At 45.3% G+C, this 20104-nt stretch overlaps 1 protein-coding gene across 3 annotated transcripts in view; it reads left to right on the forward strand.

The window, feature by feature from the left end:
• The first annotated feature begins 492 nt into the window (after positions 1-492).
• Positions 493-20104, forward strand: part of sv2 (synaptic vesicle glycoprotein 2) — a 71722-nt gene continuing 52110 nt past the window's right edge. For 2 of the 3 annotated variants that reach the window (XM_043680551.2, XM_043680552.2), the window contains exons 1-5: positions 493-572; positions 10038-10121; positions 10986-11147; positions 12937-13099; positions 18594-18715. In XM_043680551.2, the coding sequence (XP_043536486.2) occupies positions 497-572; positions 10038-10121; positions 10986-11147; positions 12937-13099; positions 18594-18715 (607 nt within the window). In that variant the 5' untranslated portion in view covers positions 493-496. Of the gene's footprint in view, positions 573-656; positions 2207-10037; positions 10122-10985; positions 11148-12936; positions 13100-18593; positions 18716-20104 lie in introns of those variants that run through there. The other variant, XM_087981947.1, reaches the window with a different exon arrangement.

Here is a 20104-nt window from a genome sequence, read left to right on the forward strand (position 1 = left end):
TTAAGGATAAAGAGAACTGAAGCCCACAATCAAGTCAGCCATGATCTTAGTGAATGGTAGTGCAGGTGCAAAAGATTCTATCCTAGGGTATTACTCTATCTTGAGGTGTCACTCCAGCCTCAGACGTTACTCTGTCATAGAGTCATATCCTGGGCGGTTATTCCATGCAGAGGTATTACTCTATCCTGAGGCATTACTGCATTGTGAGATTTTTCCTCTCTCCTTGAGTTTTTTTTCCACCATTCCTGGGGTATGTTTCTCTCTCCTTGGGTTTTATTCCTCCATTCTTGGGGCATTTTCCTCCATCCTGTGGTGTTGTCTCCCTCTCTCCTGGGGTTTTATTCCTTCATTCTGGGGTATTTTTCTCCATTCCTAGATATTACCCGAACCTCCTGTTGTTGAAGGGCGGGCTGTTCCGTTCCCATGACAACGAGTGATCCTCGACCCCCCCCTCTGCTACGTAGTCAGTGACGTCAGACGCAGGGCCCGCTGGCCAATGGAGAGCGGCGAGAGCGTTATGGCCCTGAGGGATCGGGAGCCGCTTCTGAGGCCGGAGGGTTTGGACGTTGAAGGTGAGGCCGGCAATTTGGAGGGGGTGGTCACAAGCCGGGAAGGGAACTCCAGAGAAGGCAATGTGCTACGGTGCATCGGGGGTGAGAATTGGGAGTGAATTGAGAATGGATACCCCCCCGTCCCCCAGACTGTAAACAGGTTGCGAGTCATAGAGGTGGACAGCACGGAAACAGACCCTTCGGTCCAACCCGTCCATGCTGACCAGATATTCCAACCCAATCTAGTCCCACCTGCCAGCACCCGGCCCATAACCCTCCAAACCCTTCCTGTTCATATACCCATCCAAATGCCTCTTAAATGTTGTAATTGTACCAGCCTCCACCACATCCTCTGGCAGCTCATTCCATACACGTACCACCCTCTGTGTGAAAACGTTGCCCTGTAGGTCTCTCTTATATCTTTCCCCTCTCACCCTAAACCTATGCCCTCTAGTTCAGGACTCCCCGACCCCAGGGAAAAGACTTTGCCTATTTATCCTATCCATGCCCCTCATGATTTTATAAATCTCTATAAGGTCACCTCGCAGCCTCCGACACTCCAGGGAAAACAGCCCTATCCTATTCAACCTTTCCTTATAGCTCAAATCCTCCAACCCCGGCAACATCCTTGTAAATCTTTTCTAAACCCTTTCAAGTTTTACAAAATATTTCCGATAGGAAGGAGACCGGAATTGCACGCAATATTGCAACAGTGGCCTAACAAATGTCCTGTACAGCTGCAACATGACCTCCCAACTCCTGTACTCATTACTCTGACCAATAAGGGAAAGCATACCAAACGCCACCTTCACTATCCTATCTACCTGCGACTCCACTTTCAAGGAGCTATGAACCTGCACTCCAAGGTCCCTTTGTTCAGCAACATTCCCTCAGACCTGCTAAGATTTGCTTTCCCAAAATGCATCACCTCACATTTATCTGAATTCGACTCTATCTCCCACTTCTCAGCCCATTGGCCTCTCCGATCAAGATCCTGTTGTAATCTGAGGTAACCCTTTTCGCTGTCCACTACACCTCCAATTTTGGTGTCATCTGCAAACTTATTGACTGTACCTCTTATTTTCCCATCCAAATCATTTATGTAAATGATGAAAAGTAGAGGGCCCAGCACCGATCCTTGTGGCACTCCACTGGTCACAGGCTTCCAATCTGAAAAACAACTCTCCACCATCACCCTCTGTCTTTTACCTTTGAGCCAGTTCTGTATCCAAATGGCTAGTTCTCCCTGTATTCCGTGAGATCTAACCTTGCTAATCAGTCTCCCATGGGGAATCTTGTCGAAAGCCTTACTGAAGTCCATACAGATCACATCTACTGCTCTGCCCTCATCAATCATCTTTGTTACTTCAAAAAACTCAATCAAGTTCGTGAGACATGATTTCCCACTCTCAAAGCCATGCTGACTATCCCTAATCAGTCCTTGCCTTTCCAAATACACGTACATCCCGTCCCTCAGATTTTAAGAGATTTAGTGAGTGGATAAAACGCCATCTATCAACCCCTCAGAAAATGAACAGGAAATGACATCACCACAAACCCCAGGAACCCCATCCAGGAGAAAGATATAAATAGAAAACAGACGACAACAGCTTCGCTTCACTTGGAGGGCGCCAGTGATGATGTTACCTAGCCAGGTAATGAAACGTCTGGATATCAAACCTACAGCTCAGCGAGCAAACCTACACCCTAAACAGAGGAAGATAGTTGTTGAACTTCAATCCCTTGATATCAGTTCATGAATTCCTCAGGGTAATGGCCCAGTTGTCTTCTGGTGCTTCATCAATGACCTTCTCTGCATCATAAGACCAGAAGTGGGGATGTTTGCTGATCATTGCACAATATTTAATACCAGTTGTGACTCCTCAGATACTAAAGGTCCATGGCCCAAATACAACAACACCTGGATAATATCCAGGTTTGGCTGACAATTGGGAAATAATATTCATGCCAACTAAGTGCCAGGCAATGAACATATCCAACAAGAGAGGATCAAACCATTGCCTCTTGATATTCATTGATATTACCATCACTGAATTACTATCCACTTCCTATGGGATTACGATTCTCCAGAAATTGAACTGGAACAGCTGAATAAATACTGTGGTTCTCGGAGCAGGTCAGGGGCTGAGAATTGCTTGCTAAACTTGCTGGTTAAACTTATGTGGTTTGTATACCAGGACACCCAGGTCCTTCTGAATGCTAACAATTTCCAGACATTCACCATTTTTAAAGAAAAAGTCTACTTGCCTATTTTTCCTGCTGAAGTGAATGTCATCCATTTGACTGCACCATTTTCTAATTAGATTGAGTGATTGAATGGTTAAAGCACTTGGCTACTAGGAAGTTCTGTATTTTGTGATTTGCGTGACTTCTGAGTGAATGCGAGCTTGCCTGACTAGGCAGGCAGAGAACTGTCAGGGACAAAAGGCACTACCACTATGTCACAGGGACCGAGATACTGTGATTCGTGATGTTGGGGTGGCTGTGGATCCTAATTCTGTCAGATTGACATTGATCGATTTTAATATTAAAAAGCTGCACAAATATAACTGGTCCCAATACTCCAAGAACCTGAAGCTCTGTCTCCTCCATGCATTAACCCCTTGTTTAGTCTGGCCAGTGCATGGCAGTGGGAGTAATCCACAAATTATCCTGTACTGCCTTTGAAACCGTAATTTTTAACTTTCTCCCTTGCTCCTGAAATGCTGACCATAAAACCTGCTCTCTCAGTCATTGGGGCAGTGTGTTCCACAACCTCTGGCTCAATGCCACTTTCTTGAAGAATGAGAACCAGTATCATCGTGGTAATGTCACTGGGCTAGTAATCTAGAACCTCAAGCTAATGTTCTCGGGTCATGGATTCAAATCCCACCATAGCAGATGATGAAATATGAATCCATTCAAAAGCTATTCTCGTGGTGGTGATGTGACCACCATTGACTGTTGTAAAAGCCTGTCTGTTCACTAATGTCCTTCAGAGAAGGAAATCCATTGTCCTTGCCTTGTCTGACCTTTGAGACTCTAGCTTAAAAATGTGTTGCTGGAAAAGCGCAGCAGGTCAGGCAGCATCAAAGGAGAAGGAGAATCGACGTTTCGGGCATAAGACCTTCTTCAGGAAGCCCTTTCTGAAGAAGGGCTTTTACCCGAAACGTCGATTCTCCTTCTCCTTTGATGCTGCCTGACCTGCTGCGCTTTTCCAGCAACACATTTTTAAGCTCTGATCTCCAGCATCTGCAGTCCTCACTTTCTCCTCCTTTATGAAACTCCAGACTCCTGGTAATGTGGTTGACTCTTAACATCCTTTGAGGAGAAAGTGAGGTCTGCAGATGCTGGAGATCAGAGCTGAAAATGTGTTGCTGGAAAAGCGCAGCAGGTCAGGCAGCATCCAGGGAACAGGAGAATCGACATTTCGGGCATAAGCCCTTCTTCAGGAATGAGGAAAGTTTGTCCAGCAGGCTAAGATAAAAGGTAGGATGACCGCCATGACCAGGGCCTCCAAGCCCTCCGTTTTTTCCTCTCCAGACGTTCCCAACAGTACCCCTCCACCGACACACTCATTCGTTTGGCCGAACTGGTCCTCACCCTTCACAATTTCTCCTTTGAATCCTCCCACTTCCTCCAGACCAAAGGGGTAGCCATGGGCACACGTATGGGCCCCAGCTATGCCTGTCTCTTTGTTGGCTACGTAGAGCAGTTGATCTTCCGTAATTACACCGGCACCACTCCCCACCTCTTCCTCCGCTACATTGGTGACTGCATTGGCGCCACCTCGTGCTCCCGCGAGGAGGTTGAGCAATTCATCAACTTCACCAACACATTCCACCCTGACCTTAAATTTACCTGGACCATCTCTGACACCTCCCTCCCCTTCCTGGACCTCTCCATCTCCATCAGTGACGACCGACTTGACACTGACATTTTCTACAAACCCACCGATTCCCACAGCTACCTGGATTACACCTCTTCCCACCCTACCTCTTGCAAAAATGCCATCCCGTATTCCCAATTCCTCCGCCTCCGCCGTATCTGCTCCCAGGAGGAGCGGTTCCACCATAGAACACACCAGATGGCCTCCTTCTTTAGAGACCGCAATTTCCCTTCCCACGTGGTTAAAGATGCCCTCCAACGCATCTCATCCACATTCCGCACCTCCGCCCTCAGACCCAACCCCTCCAACCGCAACAAGGACAGAACGCCCCTGGTGCTCACCTTCCACCCTACCAACCTTCGCATAAACCAAATCATCCGCCGACATTTCCGCCACCTCCAAACAGACCCCACCACCAGGGATATATTTCCCTCCCCACCCCTCTCTGCCTTCCGCAAAGACCGTTCCCTCCGTGACTACCTGGTCAGGTCCACGCCCCCCCTACGACCCACCCTCCCATCCTGGCACTTTCCCCTGCCACCGCAGGAACTGTAAAACCTGTGCCCACACCTCCTCCCTCACCTCCATCCAAGGCCCTAAAGGAGCCTTCCACATCCATCAAAGTTTTACCTGCACATCCACTAATATCATCTATTGTATCCGTTGCTCCCGATGCGGTCTCCTCTACATTGGGGAGACTGGACGCCTCCTAGCAGAGCGCTTTAGGGAACATCTCCGGGACACCCGCATCAATCAACCAAATCGCCCAGTGGCTCAACATTTCAACTCCCCCTCCCACTCTGCCGAGGATATGGAGGTGCTGGGCCTCCTCCACCGCCGCTCCCTCACCACCAGACGCCTGGAGGAAGAACGCCTCATCTTCCACCTCGGAACACTTCAACCCCGGGGCATCAATGTGGATTTCAACAGTTTCCTCATTTCCCCTTCCCCCACCTCATCCTAGTTTCTAACCTCCAGTAACTCGACCTGTCCGGACTTGTCCGACCTGCCCAGCTCCTTTTCCACCTATCCACTCCACCCTCTCTTCCCTGACCTATCACCTTCATCTCCTTCCCCACCTACCTATTGTACTCTATGCTACTCTCTCCCCACCCCCACCCTCCTCTAGCTTATCTCTCCATGCTTCAGGCTCTCTGCCTTTATTCCTGATGAAGGGCTTTTGCCCGAAATGTCGATTTTGCCTGTCCTCGGATGCTGCCTGAATTGCTGTGCTCTTCCAGCACCACTAATCCAGAATCTGGTTTCCAGCATCTGCAGTCATTGTTTTTACCTTTAAGATAAAAGGTAGGGAGGAGGGACTTGGGGGAGGGGCGTCGGAAATGTGATAGGTGGAAAGAGGTCAAGGTGAGGGTGATAGGTCAGAATGGGGTGGGGGCGGAGAGGTCGGGAAGAAGATTGCAGGTTAGGAAGGCGGTGCTGATCTCGGATTTCACCAGTTTCCTCATTTCCCCTCCCCCCACCTTGTCTCAGTCAAATCCATCGAATTAGGAGGTGCAAGACTTGCGCCCACACCTCCCCCCTCACCTCCCTCCAAGGCCCCAAAGGAAACTTCCATATCCGCCACAGATTCACCTGCACCTCCACACACATCATCTATTGCATCCTCTGCACCCGATGTGGCCTCCTCTATATTGGGGAGACAGGCCGGCTACTTGCGGAGCGTTTCAGAGAACACCTCTGGGACACCCGGACCAACCAACCCAACCACCCTGTGGCTCAACATTTCAATTCCCCCTCCCACTCCACCAAGGATATGCAGGTCTTTGGACTCCTCCATCGCCAGACCACAACAAAACGACGGTTGGAGGAAGAGCGCCTCATCTTCTGCCTAGGAACCCTCCAACCACAAGGGATGAACTCGGATTTCACCAGTTTCCTCATTTCCCCTCCCCCCACCTTGTTTCAGTCAAATCCATCGAATTCAGCACCGCCTTCCTAACCTGCAATCTTCTTCCCGACCTCTCCGCCCCCACCCCAGTCTGACCTATCACCCTCACCTTGACCTCTTTCCACCTATCACATTTCTGACGCCCCTCCCTCAAGTCCCTCCTCCCTACCTTTTATCTTAGCCTGCTGGACAAACTTTCCTCATTCCTGAAGAAGGGCTTATGCCCGAAACGTCGATTCTCCTGTTCCCTGGATGCTGCCTGCTCTGCTGCGCTTTTCCAGCAACACATTTTCAGCTCTTAACATCCTTTGACCTAGCTAACCTAGCCAACAGCAGCCACATCTTATGAATAAATTAGAAAGAAAGGAGTTGCACCCTCTTTCTGATGTCCTTTTGCTGGCACCAGCAAGGCAATGCAGCACACGGGACTCGCAATCCTTCCAGGGATACAGGGCCCAGATTGGAAGGTACTGAATATAGGCAAAATTAGAAACAAAAACAGAAATTGTTGGAAAAATTGAGCAGGTCTGGAAGCTGTTCAGAGATAACATTTGGCTCCAGTGACCCTTATTCAGAATAGAGAAATTAGTTGTGGCATTAGGTTTTGCATGTGCTGCCGTTAGCAGTGTTATCAAATGTAATCTCATCAACCAACCTGTCGGTAGGATCAAAGTTTAGCCCTGGTCAAATTAAGTTCATAAACCCTGTCCCGTGATACGTAAAGAATCGTGCAGTCCTGCAATACACAAGGAAACCATTCAGCCCATCAAATCTTGACTGGCTCTTTGAAAGAGAAGTTGTGCTCAATCCCACATCCCAGCTTTTTGTTTGAAACCCTGTAAGTTCTTTGTCCTCTAAATCCTGTTCAACTCTCTCTCAAAACATTTATGGAGTCCACCATCTCTTCAGGTACAGTGTTACAAATCCTAACAACTATCTGAATGAAGAAAACTCCCCTCATACTAACTCTAGTTCTTTGCAGTAGTTTTGAAACTATAACCTCAGGTTATAGAGGGAATATTCTTTTGTCTTTAATCCATTAAATCCTCTCATCATTTTGATATTTTGGGGTTGCCAGATTTGAGCCAGCAATGGCTACTTTAGGCTCCAATTGAGTTATAATGAGTACCAATACTCCAATCTTTGCTCTCTCAGCATTCCCACCCCTTCTTAGTTCTGACTGAGAGGCCACAATAATTTTCAAACCCTGAAAAGGGGTCAGACTAGGAAACAGTTTGAGAAGTACTATTTCATTGGGTCACCTCTTAACTTTCTGTCTTCCTCGGAGATCAGTCTTTCCCTTCATCTCACATAGTAGAAATCTCTCATTCTTGGCAACATATTCATAAGTACCATCTGAACCCTTTCTAAGGCCTTTACATCTTAATGGAAGTATGTTGCTAAGAATTGCCCACAAATCCCATTCAGACCTGACTAGTCATTGAGTCAAAGAGATGTACAGCACGGAAACAGACCCTTTAGTCCAACTCATCCATGCTGACCAGATATCCTAACTTAATCTAGTCCCATTTGCCAGCATTTGGCCCATATCCCTCTAAACCCTTCCTATTCATATACCCATCCAGATGCCTTTTAAATGCTGTAATTGTTCCACCCAGAGAAAAGAATTTGTCTATTTATCCTATCCATGACCTTCATCATTTTATAAACCTCTATAAGATCATTCCTTAGCCTCCGCTGCGGGGAAAACAGCCCCAGCCTATTCAGCCTCTCTCTATAGTTCAAATCTTCCAACCCTGGCTACATGCTTGTAAATCTTTGCTGAACCCTCACCACACCCTTCCAATAGGAAGGAGACCAGAATTGCATACAATATTCCAAAAGTGGCCTGACCAATGTCCTGTACAGCCACAATATGACCTCCCAACTCCTGTGCTCAATACTCTGACCAATGGGGGAAAGCATACCAAATGCCACCTTCACTATTTGATTTGAAAATCTCGACATGAACTCTTTATTTTCTTATTTTGCTATTCATCTATTTAGCTGGAAATGTGTTGCTGGAAAAGCGCAGCAGGTCAGGCAGCATCCAGGGAACAGGAGAATCGACGTTTCGGGCATAAGCCCGAAACGTCGATTCTCCTGTTCCCTGGATGCTGCCTGACCTGCTGCGCTTTTCCAGCAACACATTTCCAGCTCTGATCTCCAGCATCTGCAGACCTCACTTTCTCCTCATATTCATCTATTTATAAATTCAAGTCTTTTTTAACTATTATATTTATTCCCTGTGCGGCTTGCAAGAATTTGCGTATCCTGCTGGCGCTGAGGATCTAAGGGGCAACTTTTTCATGCAGAGGGTGGTATGTGAATGGAAAGAGCTGCCAGAGGACGTGGTGGAGGCTGGTACGATTGCAGCATTTAAAAGGCATCTGGATGGGTATATGAATAGTAAGGATATAGAGGGATATGGGCCAGGTGCTGGCAAATGGGACTAAATTAGGATATCTGGTCAGCATGGACGAGTTGGACCGAAGAATCTGTTTCCATGCTGTACTCTGTGACTCTATGGTGCCCTTCCCAAGTGTCTTTCCTTGTCCTTATCTTATTTTCAGATACGTGCTGCCCCTTAATAGTATCATCTGAAGACACAGTGTTAGTTTTTATATTTGCTGATGACACCACATTGCCACCACCTCTTGACTCCACTGTTGCTAAATAGATTGCTTGTCTGAAATCCAGTACTGAATGAACAGAAATTTCCTCCAGTTAAATATGGGGATGGTATTGTTCTTGATCTCCTCTCCAAACACTCTTCACTATCTCCCAAGTCTATTTCTCTTCCTGGCAGTAATCTGAGTTTAAGCCCTGATGTTTGCAACCTTAGCATTAAATATGATCCCCTTGGGCAGCAGCATCCAGCTTTACTCCTGTCTCAGCTCAAATGCTGATGGAACTCTTATTTAGGCTTTCATTCACTCTCGACTTGATTATTCCAGTGCCAACCTCCCACATTCTGCCATCCTTAAACTTAAGGTCATCCAAAACTCTGCCCATGCCCTAGCTTGCACCGAGCACTGTAGCCCTTCTCACTAACTGTGATCGCTCGCTGAAGTCAGCTCCCAATCAAGCAATTTCTTAATTTTAAAATTGCCATCCTTGTTTTCAAATCTTCATTTGTTGAGGCCCCAAATTATGTGATACCCTTCCACTCTCCACTCTCCCACTTCCCACCTCCTCTGTGGTCTATGACATTGCAATTGCGTTAGTATTGCTGCTCCCGGGTAGAGCCACTTTGTGTTCTGTTGTACACTGTCACTTGCTACTGGTTACTTGCATAACAAATGCTTTATGCTGATATAATTCAGGTAATCTTTACCATCCTCTTTCCAACACTTGATACCTCTGTCAGTGGACTGGAAATCTAACTTTGAAATAAATTAGAATCTTATTTTTATGTTATTTTGAAAGCTGCTTATTTTGCTTGCAGTTCCTTTGTTAGATGAACCTAGCTAGTATATTTTCTCTTGCCTTCTGGTTAACTAGAAACTTTATGGTAATTTAGGTTTTCTGTTGCAATCTGAATAATTGTGGGTGGTGACAGTTTTGACGTTCAGTGAATTTCCAGTCAGTTGAGGATTCCGACAGCTCTCCTTAAATTTGTTGCTGCTCTGTGTAGAGCTGCTTCACGCTAATCAGTCTGCTACCAAAATGTCAACTTCTCTTGCAGGGGAGGCTGTTTTTGAACGAAGGAAATCTGGAAGAGATAGTTACGAAATCGCACTGACATTTGAAGAAGCTGTTGAAGAAACAGGTGTTGTTTTCTGTATTTGTGTGTTTTTTGTGATTATTAAATAATTATTGATTTGATTGTAACATTCTTTATGTTCACTGTCTTTCACTGTGAATCTTGAGTTCCGTTTTGTACTCTGACTGAAAAGAGGTTCTTACTCTGTGGGATGGTTGTGTATTATAGCATCAGCTGTAGCTCAGTGGATAGCACTCTCTCTCTTTCTAGAAAGTTGTGGGCTTGAGTCCCCGTCCAGAGACTCAGGTACTGACGCTTGCAGTTCAATACTAGGAAGTTTGCACTGCAAGAAGTGCTGCATTCCTAGCGCAACATTAACCTGAGATAATGCTGGAATGAAGACAATGTTTGTTGGATTGATTAGTTTTATTTTCAGCTTAACTGCTGTAACACTCTAACATGGGTATTACAGGAACTCCACTAGTTAGACTCTTGACCACAAGTGCAGTCACATGATAATGTTTAGATTAGATTACTTACAGTGTGGAAACAGGCCCTTCGGCCCAACAAATCCACACCGACCCGTCGAAGCGCAACCCACCTAGACCCCTTCCCCTACGGGCAATTTAGCATGGCCAATTCACCTAACCTGCACACTTTTGGATTGTCGGAGGAAAGCCATGCAGACACGGGGAGAATGTGCAAACTCCACACAGAGTCGCCTGAGGCGGGAATTGAACCCGGGTCTCTGGCGCTGATAATGTTGTGAGTATGTTGCTCAGAAACTCTTCAGGTCAAGTTGTAATGTAGACACCTGAACTCTGAGAGCTTGAGATAATTATTCTTAGGCATTGCAGTATTTTGTTTTCCATGTGGTTTGCACTTTATTGCTATTAGCACAATTAATTTTATTCTTTGCGTTTTTTTCAGGTTTTGGCACTTTCCACATAGCTCTCTTGGTTATCTGCGGGTGGGCAAATGCCAGTGATGCCGTTGAAATTCTGTGTGTGTCTTTCCTGCTTCCCACTGCCCGCTGTGATCTTTACCTTAGCACAGCAGATATGGGTTGGCTTACAGCAAGTATATTCCTAGGTATGTCTTTCACTGCCTCTAATGAGTATCCCCTGTGTCAACAGCTGATGCCTGCTTGAGGTCCCAACTGGTGACTGCAGGGGCCCTAGAGATGCTAATCTCAGGACTGAATGGGGAACCATTTTTCTGTGCCGTTACAACTCATTGTGTCACCTTTAGCTGGTCAGTGGTGGTTCTGAATCATGCAACCTCCTTCACCTGCACATTCACCAATGTCATTTATTGTATCCGTTGTTCCCGATGTGGTCTCCTCTACATTGGGGAGACTGGATGCCTCCTAGCAGAGCGCTTCAGGGAACATCTCCGGGACACCCGCCCCAATCAACCCCACCGCCCTGTGGCCCAACATTTCAACTCTCCCTCTCACTCTGCCAAGGACATGCAGGTCCTGGGCTGCCTCCACCGCTGCTCCCTACCACCCGACGCCTGGAGGAAGAACGCCTCTTCTTCCGCCTCAGAACGCTTCAACCCAATGGCATCAATGTGGACTTCACCAGTTTCCTCTTTTCCCCTCCCCCCACCTTAACCCTAGTTCCAACCTTCCAGCTCAGCACTGTCCTCATGACCTGTCCTACCGGCCAATCTTCCTTTCCACCTATCCGCTCCACCCTCCCCTCTGACCTATCACCTCCATCCCCACCCCCATTCATCTATTGTACTCTTTGCTATCTTTCCCCACGCTCTTCTCTGACCTATCACCTCCATCCCCACCCCCATTCACCTACTGTACTCTTTGCTATCTTGCCCCACCCTCCTCTCTGACCTATCACCTCCATCCCCACCCCCCATTCACCTGTTGTACTCATTGCTTCTCCCCAGCTCTCCCTGCCCTCCCCCCTCTTCCCCCCCTTCACCCCCCCCTTCCCCCCCCTTCACCCCCCCCCATTCCCCCCCACCTCTTCCCCCCCGTCAGAAGCCACACGACACCAGGTTATAGTTTTACTTGACGAAGGAGCAGAGCTCAGAAAGCTTGTGATTTCAAATAAATCTATTGGACTATAACCTGGTGTTATGTGACTTCTGACTTTTTTTTGTAGATGAAGTGTTTGACTAACTTCCAGCTTTAAATATGGTAACACAGAAGCAGCTCCAGGCAGAAGAAGGTCTCTGACCCGCTTTGCCCACAATGCAGAGGAAACTTGATTATCCGACGTATTGTTTCTTTTGCGACCTTGAGATCCCTTTCGGATAATCGGAAATTCGGACATTCGAGGTTCCACTATATTCCTTTTCCATCCAAGAACCAGTTTAGCAGCCACTTAGCATTCAAATCTTGAATGCGCCTAGGTTAATAACAAAGTTGACGTGTGAGTACATGACATATACTTAATGAGTTTTGAATATGAATTCACCTTCCCCTCCAGATCTCAAAAGTATAAATCAAGCTAACTGCAGTGAAGAAATGCCACATAATTGAAGGTGCTATACAGTATTTCAAACAAGATTTTAAAAGTGATGGGTGTCAAACGTCTTGTAGCACAATTTGGAAAAGCTTGACAGGTTATGAGGTTTGCATGACCTTCAGCTTAAAATTCTCTTTCAATTAGTACCAGAGGCGAAAAAGGGACAAATTAAGGGTCATTTGACACTTTGCTGTTTGTGGAAATTTGTTGAATGTGAAGTGGTTGCTGAATTATGCTTCAAAGGTTAATTCACTAGAGGTGAAGCACTTTAGGATGACTTGAGATCTGGTATGAATGCAGATTAATTTTTGGTTGGTCTATTCACCCGTAAAAAATGTGTTAAATCTAATCTTGCAAATGGTATTCTTTCTTCCTGTTTTGTGCAGGTATGATGGTTGGGGGATACATGTGGGGAGTTCTCGCAGACCTGAAAGGCCGTCAACGAATTCTTGTTTTGTCATTGGCAGTGAATGGCATCTTTGGCGCAGTGTCTAGCCTAGCATCAAATTATTGGCAATTCCTACTATTGCGATTTATTAGTGGATTTGGGTGAGTATTTTTGAAAAAAAAAACACGTTTTGTCAAGGCTTTTTATCTTGCACCCATCAGGATCGGTTCGTAAAAAAATGCCACGAAAGGGGAAAACTGCTGGGCTGGGAAGTAGACTCTAATGTGTGGAGGATTCTGGGTAAGTCAAGGATTCTGGGTAATCCAAGATGGAGGACGGGAAAAATTTCTGGCTGTAACAGGCTGCTCCTGTTTTGAGGTATTTTAGGTGATGGAGGTGATTTCCTCGAATTCCAGGAGCAGCAATTACTGTTTTATATGCTATTGCATTGTTTTGGAAACTCGGAGAAAAAATGTCAAAAAACAGAACTTTTTTAAAGGGGGGAGGAGCAAACAAAGGCAGCACGTGGTCTGTGCAGGAGAGAGAGAAAAAAACCCACATTGCTCCCGACACAGCAGTGAACCTGCGTAGTAACTGCCTTTGCTGTTGAATTTGTGTATTGCTGGACGTTGGAGTGTGTCTGGGAAATTTAAAAAACAGTGGAATTCACAACTGATCTTGGAGGAACCTGTTTGGGAGAGATCACAGCACAGAAACAGATAAGTAAGTAGTTTTAAGGATAGCCTTGCTGTAAATCTACAATAGTCAGTAGAGTGGGTTCTTTCTTGATTATAAGTTTTATTAAGATATGCTATGGTTCTGTTCGCCGAGCTGGAAGTTTTTGTTGCAAAACAAACTGTTGATGGAGTTTGTGGATGAGTCCATCAACAAACACATAGACCTGGACCCAATATACCGGCCACTACAGCAGATAGCTGAAACTGACAACCGGAAGCACTGAGGATGTCACTTAGACAGGGGACGAAACGTTTGCAACAAAAACTTCCAGCTCGGCGAACAGAACCACAGCAACGAGCACCCGAGCTACAAATCTTCTCACAAACTTTATTAAGATATGTCTCTTGATTAAACTTAAAAATATAAGTTATAAGTGTTAAGTTAGCCTGGAGCAGTGTTTTGTAGAGGAATAAGACTGTGCTATTTTCTGGGTCTGCAGATTGGAAGAAGCAAAAATGGCTGTTAGTATTCTTGTCGGATATGGGAGTTTAGAGAGAGTTTACATGTAACTGCGGATAATATGTGCAATAAGTGCCATTGGTTGCAAATCCTATCTGATCGAATGGATTGGTTAGAGCGACAGTTCGAGGCAGTGAGGAATTTACAAGAGCAAGGGAGTGTGATGGATGGCAGTTACAGGAAAGGAGAAAAGTTGCAGATTATGTCACAAAGATGGGTTAACTCCAGGAAAGGTAAGAGAGGTAGGCAGGTAGTGCAGGAGTCTTCTGTGGCTATCCCCATTTCAAACAAGTATGCTGTTTTGGAAAATGTAGGGAGTGATGGATTCTCAGGAGAATGTTGCACAAACAGCCATGTTCCTGGTTTTGAGACTGGCTTTAATGCAATGAGGGGTATGTCAGGATCCAAGAGATCAATTGTGTTAGGGGACTCTCTAGTCCAAGGCACACACAGACGTTTCTGTGGCCAGCAGCTAAAAATCAGAATGGTGCGTTACCTCCCTGGTGCCAGGATGAAAGATGTTTCAGAATGGGTGCAGAATGTTCTCAAAGGGGGAGAGGGCCCAGCAGTAGGATATTGTACACATTGGAATCTATGACATAAGGCAAAAGGATGAGATTCTGAAGGGAGAACGAGATAGGACTGATAAACTAAGCTGCATTTGTTTCAATGCAAGAGGCCTAACAGGGAAGTCCGATGAACTCAGGGCATGGTTAGGAACATGGGACTGGGATATCATAGCAATTACAGAAACATAGCTCAGAGATGGACAGGACTGGCAGTTTAATGTTCCAGGATGCAAATAGACAGGAAGGACAGTAAGGGAGGGAAGAAAGGAAGGGGAGTGGTGTTTTTGATAAGGGATAGCGTAACAACTGTACTGAAGGAGGATATTCCCGGAAATACATTCAGGGAAATTATTTAGGTGGAACTGAGAAAAAAGAAAGGGCTGATCACCTTATTGGGATTTTATTATAGACCCCCAATAGTCAGTGGGAAATTGAGAAACAAATTTGTAAGGAGATCTCAGCTATCTGTAGGAATAATGGGGTGGTTATGGTAGGGAATTTTAATTTACCAAACATAGATTGGGACTGCCATAGTGTTAAGGGTTTAGATGGAGAGGAATTTAAGTGTTTACAAGAAAGTTTTCTGATTCAGTATGTGGATGTACCGACTAGAGTAGGTGCATAGTGTGACCTACTCTTGGGAAATAAGGTAGGGCAGGTGACTGAGGTGTCAGTGGGGGAACACTTTGGGGCCAGCGACCATAATTCTATTAGTTTTAAAATAGTGATGGAAAAGGATAGACCAGTTCTAAATTGGAGAAAGGCCAATTTTGACAATATTAGGCAAGAATGTTCAAAAGTTGACCGGGGGGGGGGGGGGGGGGCTGTGGGGGGCAGGTAAAGGGACAGCTGGAAAATGGGAAGCCTTCAGAACTGAGATAACGAAGAGTCTAGAGATAGTATAATCCTGTTAGGGTGAAAGGAAAGGGTGGTACGTGTAGGTAATGCTGGATGACTGATGAAATTGAGGGTTTGGTTAAGAATAAGAAGGAAGCATATGTCTGATATAGACAAAATAGATGAAATGAATCCGTAGAGTATAAAGGCAGTAGGACCATACTTAAGTGGGAAATCATAGGGCAAAAAGGTGACATGACATAGCTTTGGCAATTAGAGTTAAAGCAAATTCAAAGGGTTTTTACAAATACATTAAAGACAAAACTAGGAAGGAATAGGGCCCCTCAAAGATCAGCAAGGAGGCCTTTGTGTGGAGCCGTGGGACATGGGGTAGATATTAAGTGAATATTTTGCATCAGTGTTTACTGTGGAGAAGAACATGGAAGATATAGAATGTAGGGAATTAGATGATGACATCTTGAAAAATGGAGTTTAATTTAGATAAATGCAGGATGCTGCATTTTGGGAAAGCAAATCTTAGCAGAACTTATACACTTAATGGTAAGGTCTAAGGGGGTGTTGCTGCACAAAGAGACCTTGGAGTGCAGGTTCATAGCTCTGTGAAAGTAGAGTAGCAGGTAGATAGGATAGTAAAGAAGGTGTTTGTTATGCTTTCCTTTATTGGTCAGAGTATTGAGTACAGGAGTTGGGCTGTCATGTTGCGGCTGTACAGGACATTGGTTAGGCCACTTTTGGAATATTGCATGCAATTCTGGTCTCCTTCTTATCGAAAAGTTGTGAAACTTGAAAGAGTTCATAAAAGGATGACAAGGATGTTGTCAGGATTGGAGGATTTGAGGTAAAGAGAGAGGTTGAATAGGCTGGGGCTGTTTTCCCTGGAGTGTCGAAGGCTGAGGGGTGACCACATTGAGGATTATAAAATCATGAGGGGCATGGATAGGATAAATAGACAAGGTCTTTTCCCTGGGGTAGGATGTCCAGAACTAGAGGGCAGAGGATTAGGCTGATAGGGAAAAGATATAAAAGAGGCTTAAGGGGCAACTTTTTCATGCAGAGGGTGGTGCGTGTATGGAATGAGCTGCCAGAGGAAGTGGTGGAGGCTAGTACAATTGCAACATTTAAAAGGCATCTGGATGGGTATATCAGAATCGATCGCTTGGAACCTGATGTACCTTTCGCTACATTTGAGCCAGTCTCGGTACCAGAAACTTGCCTGTTTGTGCTACGTTTCCCAGCACCCCCTACATGTTCCAAAACAGCATACGTGTTTGAGATGGGGATAGCCACAGGAGACTCCTGCAGTACCTCCCTCTCTCTCCTACCTTCCTGGTGGTAACTCATCTACTTGACTGTATCTGCAATTTTTCCCCCTTCCTATCACTGCCATCCATCACATCCCCTAGCTCCTGTAAATTCCTCATTGCCTCTAACTGCTGCTGCAACCAATCAATGCGACTGAAGAGGATTTGCAACCAAAAACACTCCCTGCAGACCAAATCATCAGTAACATGGAAATTCTCCCTAATCTCCGACATCCAACAGGAAGAGCACATCACTCTACTAAAGGCCATCTTTGAACCTTAACAATCTACAGAAAATAGCACAGTATTACTGCTCTAAAAAACACTGTTCCAGGCTAACTTAGTACCAATGTTTTATATTTTTAAATTTTAATCAAGAGACAGATCTCAATAGAAAGATATAACCAAGAAGAACCCACTCTGCTCACTATTGAAAAAAGACAGCAAGTTTACACTTAAAAACCTTGCATTTATCTGCTCCTGTGCTGAGAACTCTCCCCCACAGGCTCCTCCAAGGTCAGCTGTGAAATTTGCTGTTTGTTCATTATTCTTAGACACACTCCGAAGTCCACAAATACTTGAATTCAAACAGCAAAGGCAATAGCTGTGCTCGCTTGCGCGTGCTCTCTCTCTCTCTTTCACTCCGCCTCTGCCCCCCCCCCACTCACCCACTCACTCACTCATCCACCCACCTTTGTCTCTGTCTTTGTTCTCTTCCTCCTTTTAAAAGTGCCATTGTTTTGATCTTTTTCCCCAAAGTTCCAAAACAATGCAACAGCTTATAAAACAATAATTACTGTTCCTGAAATTCGAGGAAAACATCTCCAGCATCTAAAATACCTCAAAAAAAAGGAGCAACTGTTACAGCTACAATTTTTTCCCAGACTCCAACTTGGATTACCCAGAATCCTTTAGCTATAAATGGTTTGGGTGTTGAAGCTTTGAAGAACAGTGGTTAGAGCTTGGAGAACAGTGGGGACTTATGAGAACAGGGTCACCAAATAAATCAAGAGAAGAATTGTGTCTTGTGTTTGCATTGTGTAAGCACTGTCCTGTCTAAGTCTCTGATCTACAGTTGCCACTGCTGTCACAGAAGAGAGGGAACTTACAAGTCTGGTTGCAGGGGGATCATAACCCTAATTGCTCGTCATGACCCCGATGGGTTGAGAAATGCTCAAAGATAAGCTTTCTGCCTCTATCACGTTCTTTATACCTACTTTCCATGCCCGTTTGGATCCATGTGATATACCTGCAAGAAAGAGTTGCATTTTCCGAGCACATTTCACAAACTCAGGAAATTGAAAAGTGTTTTACAGCCAGTTAAGTAGTTTTAAAGCATAGTGACTGTTGCCATATCAACAACACAGTTATTATTTTGTGGATAGCAAGATCCCACAAGCAGCAACTTGATAAGTGAGCAGGTGATTTATTGTTAATTACATTGGCTGAGGGATAAACATTGGCTGGGACATTGATATGAACTCCACTTGTTTAACATAGTGCCCTGATAGTTTGTATCTGCCTGAGAGTTTAATCGGGCTTTGGGTTTAGTATTCCACCTGGAAGATGGGATCTCCTGAATTGGACCCAAAATATTTATAATTTTTGATGCAACTGCAAGTTGAGATAGGTGTCCTTTGATCTCGGTCTGCTGCATGGTGCCAACATGCTGTGTTGTTGTGGTGGATCTTTGTTATAATTTAACTCTGATTGATTGATTGTTTCTTTAGTGTTGGTGGCTCCATACCAGTCATATTCTCCTATTTTTCGGAATTTCAACCTCGGAATAAAAGAGGCTGCATGGTCAGTGCTTTGGCCACTTTCTGGATGGCAGGAAATATTTTAGCAGCAGGTGAGTGGAGTTGTGCTTCTCTGTGTGAAGGAGAAAATGGAGGGTTATACTCCTCCTTCCTTGTCGAACTCTGTGCAATTGGCTTCCTTTCTGTGCCTGATATTGCTTCCTAGGGCAGTTTTGGCAAGAGAGCTGCTAATTGCCAAAGATGTGAATACATTATGGTGGTACTGACTCCATGTGGCCACATAGGAAATTGGTCTTTTATCATGTTGGAACATCATTTGCTTAGACAATTCCAGTGAATGTTAAACAGAATTATCTAGAGTAGGTCACAGAAGCATACGGCTCAGAAAGAGTCTCTTCATTTCCCCCTTGATTAACTGCATAATATTTAATATGAGGTATAATGAGGAATATTTCTGCTTTTCAGGTCTCCATCCCTCTAATATGTTTCCTGCACTTAACATTAATAGAATCATAGAATCCCTACAGTACAGATAGAGGCCATTCAGCCCATCAAGCCTGCAGCCAACCCTCTGAAGAGAATTCCAGCCAGTCCCCCTCTCCCTCCAATCCTGTCCCTGTAACCTTGCATTTCCAGTGGCTAATCCACTGAATCTCCACATCCCTGGACACCACAGGGCAATTTAACATGGCCATTTCACCTAATCTGCATATCTTTGGAGTCTGGGAGGAAACCAGACTAACCGGCAGAAACCCCACAGACATGGGGCGAGCATACAAGCTCCACACAGACTGTCACCCAAGGCTGGAATCAAACCTGGGTCCCTGGTGCTGTGAGGCAGCAGTGCTCACCACTGTGCCACCGTGCTGCCCTACCAATCATTAATGGACTCCTCTCTTGCTAAGGTGTTTCTTCCTTCCACTTGAACGATAGTACACTGTCCCTGATTTTCAGCTTCAACATTTCGCATTGATCACCTGTCTTAGACTATAGAACATTACAGCGCAGTGCAGACCCTTCAGCCCTCGATGTTGCGCCAACCTGTGGAACCAATCTGAAGCTCATCTGACCTACTCTATTCTATTCTCGTCCATATACCTATCCAATGACCATTTAAATGCTCTTAAAGTTGCTGAGTCTATTCCTGTTGCAGGCAGTGCATTCCACATCCCTACTACTGAGTAAAGAAACTACCTCTGATATTTGTCCTATATCTATCACCTCTCAGTTTAAAGCTATGTCCCCTCATGCTAGCCATCACCATCCAAGGAAAGATGCTCTCACTGTCCAACCTATCTCACCCTCTGATTATCTCGTATGTCTCAAATACGTCATCTCTCAACCTTCTTCTCTTGAACGAAAACAGCCTCAAGTCCCTCAGCCTTTCCTCATAAGACCTTCCCTCCAAACCAGGCAACATCCTAGTAAGTCTCCTTTGAACCCTTTCCAAAGCTTCTGCATCCTTCCTATAACGCAGTGAC

Source organism: Chiloscyllium plagiosum, unplaced genomic scaffold, assembly GCF_037043375.1.
Source record: "Chiloscyllium plagiosum isolate Xiang-an unplaced genomic scaffold, Cpla_swu_hap1 HiC_scaffold_42, whole genome shotgun sequence".
NCBI classification, from domain to species: Eukaryota; Metazoa; Chordata; class Chondrichthyes; order Orectolobiformes; family Hemiscylliidae; genus Chiloscyllium; species Chiloscyllium plagiosum.